At 40.1% G+C, this 6,546-nt stretch overlaps 1 protein-coding gene across 1 annotated transcript in view; it reads left to right on the top strand.

The window, feature by feature from the left end:
- The window catches only part of LOC107681485 (nuclear receptor subfamily 1 group D member 1-like), a 12,897-nt gene extending 8,926 nt beyond the window's left edge, over nucleotides 1-3,971 (top strand). Inside the window, exons 5-8 of the mRNA XM_016477794.1 lie at nucleotides 1,082-1,647; nucleotides 1,744-1,929; nucleotides 2,495-2,705; nucleotides 2,894-3,971. Of these exons, the coding sequence (XP_016333280.1) occupies nucleotides 1,082-1,647; nucleotides 1,744-1,929; nucleotides 2,495-2,705; nucleotides 2,894-3,090 (1,160 nt within the window). The 3' untranslated portion in view covers nucleotides 3,091-3,971. The remainder of the gene's footprint in view (nucleotides 1-1,081; nucleotides 1,648-1,743; nucleotides 1,930-2,494; nucleotides 2,706-2,893) is intronic.
- The last annotated feature ends 2,575 nt before the right edge of the window (nucleotides 3,972-6,546 follow it).

The raw sequence follows: 6,546 nt of genomic DNA on the forward strand, positions 1-6,546 counted from the left end.
AGAAGGATGGGGGAGGTGTATTATACAGTAGTAGGATCTGTAAATGGCTCATAGAGGTAGAGTAGGGGAGACTGGATGAGAAAACGTGGGGGATGTAGAACAGAAGCTTTGCACAGCAGCCGTAATCGGTAAAACCATCTACCAAATGTGTAAATGCAAGATAGTAAACTTAAACAGGAACCTCTTTCTACTGTGTACTGTATGCCATTGCGCAGCATCCATAGAGGAAACTGTTAACCTTAGGCTGAAAGTATACTTCCCTTTTAAACGTCCCTGTCTATGTGCTATAAATTTCGTAATCAGCACTGTCCAATGAAGTCCACAGGCAGCCCATTTTTTGTGTCTGTACAGACTTGTGCATGGACAACAGCACATGTACGAGAGATTTGAGGACTGTCTGGAGAGTCCAAAGCATCTATCCGGTCAAAGTTGTATACTTACTGTGCTCGAGATGGAATGAACATGGAAAATTACAAAAACCTGGGCCATTAGAGTTCATAGCAGGGACTATATCTTTTTGTGAAAAAAAAAAATAAGGCATTCATTTTATCAGTTCTTGCATTCCCTGGGAATCAAACCAATGATCTTGGCATTGCTAGTGCCATGCTCTACTGCGGGAATGTCCAAACTGTAGCCTTGAGGGCTACTTTCTTTCAAAGTTTAGCTCCAACTTACCTGAAAGTTTTTAGCATGCCTAGCAGGTTCAGGTGTGTTTAGGGGTTGGAGCTAAACTCAGTTTAACACATTTGTTTAACCCATCCAAGTGCACACACACAGCAGTGAGTAGTGAGCACACACACACCTGGAGCAATGGGCATTAGGCCACAACTGGCCTAAACTGTCCCCTTTTTGGTCTACAGGAAGTTTTTAATTAAAGATTTGTATTTAATGGCCTTTTTATAAATCAGTAAAGGCAATCAAGGTTTTGCTGCCCATCTAACAATCCCATTTAGCCATTACTATATTCACAATTCAGCACAGCCTCTTATACCACAATGCATTATTGTAAAGCTGTAAGATAATGGACACCTTTTTGTATCACCATTCTGTATAGTAACATTTATACCCCCATTTTTTCCAGCTGTGCGATTTGGGCGCATTCCGAAGCGCGAGAAACAACGCCTACTGGACGAAATGCAGAGTTACATGAACAGCCTTAATGAATCAGCGTCCATGGACATCACCTGTACTACACCCACCGAGAGTCCTTCCAGCCCTGAAGATGGCCAGTCAGAAGAGGCCATCAGTGCTACCTCGCAAGCTTATCACAATATCTTTGTGAACGGGGAGAAGTTGTTAGTGAAGATTAACGATGACGACAACATCAATAACAACAATCCTTCTTCCTTCCGCCATAATCCAATTCAAGAGTCCGGCTACTGCCAATCCCGCCCTCAGCCAAGCATCTCACCCCAAGATCATTCCATCCATTCCACAACAAGCTGTCTACCCCGATCCAGATGCCCAGTCGCCAACCACCACAGAAAACCGACAACCCGAGTTATGGACAACAGTCACTATAACTTCCCACAGTCTTCAAGTCCCAGTCAGGGAACTACACCTTCTCAAAGCTATCCATCGAAGCACAACAATTATTCCACTCAAACGTCTTGTCCTTGGAGACCGAGCCCTGGTGCTAAAGTTCTGGTATGTTTTTATGATGGCATATGATTTGTTTGCTGGTCTTAGTTTACTATGTTCTATAACTTAAAATGGTCTCTTTCTCTTTCTGTATTTTTTTAGGCATGTCCTCTCAATGCATGTCCCATCTCCCCAGCCAGTCACTCCAGTCAACAGGTTTGGGAGAGTTTTTCCCAGTGCTTCACTCCAGCTGTTAAAGAAGTGGTTGAATTTGCCAAGAGCATTCCAGGGTTTCAGGCCCTGAGTCAACATGATCAAGTCATGCTGCTGAAGGCAGGAACCTTTCAGGTGAGAAACGCCAACGTCTGTCCTCAAATCAGTTCTTTTGAAGTAATCGTTAATAAAACGGTCCAGAGATTCCTTTCCTTCATGACCCTGTTGCCTCATCATGTGGTTTATACGGGCCAGCCTCTGGGGAAGTCGTGGCCTAATGGTTAGAGAGTCGGACTCGTAACCCAAAGGTTGCGAGTAGTTTGTTTCTGGTGTACATATACATGTACATATACATACATTGGGGAAGTCGTGGCCTAATGGTTAGACAGTCGGACTCTTAACCCAAAGGTTGCGAGTTCGAGCCTCGTACCGGCAGGGATTGTAGGTGGGGGGAGTGAATGTACAGCGCTCTCTTCCACCTTCAATACCACGACTGAGGTGCCCTTGAGCAAGGCACCGAACCCCCAACTGCTCCCCGGGCGCCGCAGCATAAATGGCTGCCCACTGCTCCGGGTGTGTGTTCACTGCTGTGTGTGTGCACTTTGGATGGGTTAAATGCAGAGCAATAATTCCAAGTATGGGTCACCATGCTTGGCCACATGTCACTTTCACTGTCACTTTCACTGTCACTTTATTGCAGGTTCTAATGGTGAGGTTCTGCTCGCTGTTTGATGCCAAGGAGCGTACCGTAACATTCCTGAATGGTCAGACCTACCCGCTGGCATCCCTGCGAGTGCTAGGCATGGGCGGTCTTCTGGACGCCATGTTCGAGTTCAGTGAGAAGCTGGGGAACATGGGTCTGGAGGCCGATGAGATGGCCCTCTTCATGGCTGTGGTGCTGGCTTCTGCAGGTACCTTGGATTCCCAGTAATTGAGAGAATTATCACATGCAAGCATTATTCGAAGTATGGTTTTAATACTGAGCTAGTTGTCTGAGGTAGTTGCTTGTGTAGAGCGATAGCAAGGCAGCTTACTAGAGTTTGGACCAGAGCTGTAATGTTTACATCCGAGAGACAATATTTCTGTTACTCTCTATCAGATCGTTCTGGTATCTCAGATGTGGGGGCCGTAGAGCAGCTCCAGGAGGATTTGATCGGCGCTCTTCGCGCTCTCATCACTCGACGAAGGCCAGAGGACAGCTCACTCTTCCCCAAACTCCTGCTACGTCTGCCTGACCTCCGTACCCTCAACAACCAGCACTCCGAGAAACTCCTAGCCTTCCATATTGACCCCTGAGAACAGAAAGAGACAATTACCTGACCTACCCAAGTCTACACATTAATAAGGGGTCAAAACATAGATTCAGGGTGCTCTTCTTGTACAAATAAGCCATGCATATTTCAGGATAAACATCTGATTTTGACTAGCACTTACACAAACAACTGAGACTTGCTCCACCGCAAGATAAAACTGACATTGAACTTTTCCAATGCAACATAAGAGGAACAGAATTATGGAGCAGATGCCGGACATTTTGACTTTTCAGGATTGTTTTCAAGAAATGTAAAAACACGAAGATGGTATAGATTTTGAGGTGATGGCTGTTTTATAACTAGAATTAATCTAGGCTCACAGTGCAAGATCATTGTGCAAGTTTTGGGACGTTCTAAGTATTTTTCTCACTCCAGATGCTATGCATTTATCATCAACCTTTCAGATAAACTTCAGTTCAATTGCACAATTCAATAATTTCATTAAACACATTCTCTTTGTGGACCTTTATAAATATTGTTTATATTTGTCAGGCAGTCAAAACCTTGGTTGTAAAAAACATGTATTATAATTGAAATATACTGTATGATAGTTTCTTATAACTGTATAAGACTAGTATGTATTAATGTCAGGGACAATGGGTTCTTTAATGAAGAAAGGACTCCTTGATGTCTATTAAAGTGTTAAACCAACGTCATTTACAACAGCTCTGCATGGATATGGTTTATTCTACCCTTTGCAGTTCAGAATGTTCTGAAAGAGGATGGTTTAGCAGCAAAAGTGGACTTTGCCATTTCTACGCAAATTCAATTCATTTATTTCATGTGCATCTAAATGTATATTTGGTAAATGTATTATGCTTATTTGGCAGATTATGTGATATTAAAAAATTACCTTTCAAGTTTTGCAAAGCATTTTATATGCATGCATATTGTTCTGCACGTTTCGTTGCACATGGAATGCTGATGGTGCACAATGGTATCCTAGCAACTGGCAAATGGAGCCAGTGTGTATGGAGCTGATGTATGATATATGCCAAGATTTCCACCTTCATTTAAATAATGGCTCCAGGGGTTCAAGTGGGAATGGGAATCTTTGTTTCCCTTCATGCATTTTTTAATCAACAAATTGAAGACTATATCACTATGGTGCCATTGCAGTATAGTACTGTAGCACCGAATAATCAGACTAGAATAATTATTATCAGATTATTCTGTTTATAAAGTGTTAATCAACCTGTATATCATGTGCCGTTAATCATGTAATATTCCAGTTATAGTGAATACTTCCTCTTCACATGAAATGTTAGGCTAATAAGATGCTCTTGGTAGAATGAGGATGAACGGAGAAACCCAGTTTGCATTTTGCCCTCTTCCCTTTGCCCTGTGTAGTTGTGGTTTAAAAGAGAAAGATTAAGAAAGATTAACATTATTAATTCTGTCTCATGTGGTCTTAATGTTTGCAACTCCTTCCTCTCACTGTCTTGACAGTGCCACATGATTCTTAAGAAAAAATATAGAAATATAGAAATAAAAGAATAATTATATAATGAGAGAGATTTTACAGCTACGTGATATAACTACTAATATGTATAGTACATGAAACCAATAATGCTTGCTATGGAATTATATACTTTAAGTGCGCCCTCTTGAGGTTACTGTGCCATATTACATTTAAATGAACAGTAACATTAATGACATCAGTTTTAATAAAGCCTTAAAATGATTTATGTATGTTTGAATAAGTATATAAAATATAGATAACACTTTACAATCAGGTCTCATTAGTTAGCATTTGTTAATGCATTAAGTAACATTTACAATGAGCAATTTGTTATAGTATGTATTCAATTTTGTTTTATTAACGTGAATTATTAACTATTAATTGTTCACGTTGCTCAGATCCATTAAATAATATTAACAGCCACAGCTTTTGTTTTTAATAATGTATTAAGAAATGTTTAAATAAACATTAACTAAGAATAATAAATGCTTTGGACGTATTTTCCATTCTTAGTTCATGTTAACAAATGTAACTAACGTTAACGAATGGAAACTTAGTCCAGATTCTACACAAAATAACATTTGTTTTGTAATGAAACCTATATATATACAGTGGGTACGGAAAGTATTCAGACCCCCTTAAATTTTTCACTCTTTGTTATATTGCAGCCATTTGCTAAAATCATTTAAGTTAATTTTTTTTCCTCATTAATGTACACACAACTTTCCGTACCCACTGTATATGGACTTATATGCAGTAAGTGCGCCCTCTTGAGGTTACTGTGTCATACTACATCAACATGAACAGTAACAGTGACAAACTAAATTAAATTAGTTTGAATAAAATCTTAAAATATGATTTTACAAGGTATTATTTACAGTTTCTTGTCCAGCCAATGTAGGTTGCAAGTTAAAATCCAACAATAACAAGAGAAAAAACACTGAACATTTAACGTGGCACACACACACACACATTTGTTTCGTGTGGACTTTCCATAGACTTCTATTACATTTATACTGACCAAACGATATTTTCTATTCCCTAAACCTACCCCTTACAGAAAACCTGTTTGCATTGTTACACTTTCAGATAAACATCATTTACTGTTTTTAATCCCCGCCCCCCCCGTGGGTCAAAAATTGTCAAAAATGTCAGGTTTTACTATCCTTGTGGGGACATTTCCTTCAGATTCCCCTCAGAGCAGAGAACACGCCGTCAAGCAGGTGAAACATTTGAAACCTTACAGGTTGTGCTGCGACTGTGAAAGAAAGTCCTGACTGTTATTTTGAGTTATTAATTAAATCAACACAAATCGTACGACAGTTTACCCTAGTGACATGGAGGCGTCCAGGCACTATAGAAATAAACCTTTAACCTTCTTAATAGCTCATTAGCTCATTAGACATGTTCCTGGATCAACTTCTTTTGTTGATCCTGGATCAACATTACTGTCCAAAAATACTAAAGACTAAAGACTAAACCCAATCCCCACCCCTAAACCTAACCTTACCCATCATTTATTCCTAAAATCAGTGTGAAATAATAGCTGATTAACAAGAGTGTAGAAGCACCTAATCCTGATCGTTAATCTAAAACAGATATTTCCTGAAAAGTTATCCCTCAATTCTGATTGGTTAATTGGAATGTTGTTCCAGGATCAACAAGGATGTTGATCCAGGAACATGTTGTACTTGGTCAAATCACGCTCACCGGTCATATGTATAATATTGCTTATGTAATAGCTTTTAAGCAATACCTGTGTTGCATTGTGGTCTATAAAGCTGCCTGAAGAGCACGTATGAAGTAGACTCACTCTCTCATTCAAAAACAAGGGGTTGAGGGTCTGTCCAGATAAACCTCACTCGTCCACTTCACAAATAGAACACAGCTCAAGATTCCACCAAAAGGAAGTGCTTCGGGAAGTTCGCAAGTGTGTGTGTGTGTGTGTGTGTGTGTGTGAGAGTGAGTGTGAGCGCG

Source organism: Sinocyclocheilus anshuiensis, unplaced genomic scaffold (genome assembly GCF_001515605.1).
Source record: "Sinocyclocheilus anshuiensis isolate Anshui unplaced genomic scaffold, SAMN03320099.WGS_v1.1 scaffold2350, whole genome shotgun sequence".
Classification (NCBI taxonomy): Eukaryota; Metazoa; Chordata; class Actinopteri; order Cypriniformes; family Cyprinidae; genus Sinocyclocheilus; species Sinocyclocheilus anshuiensis.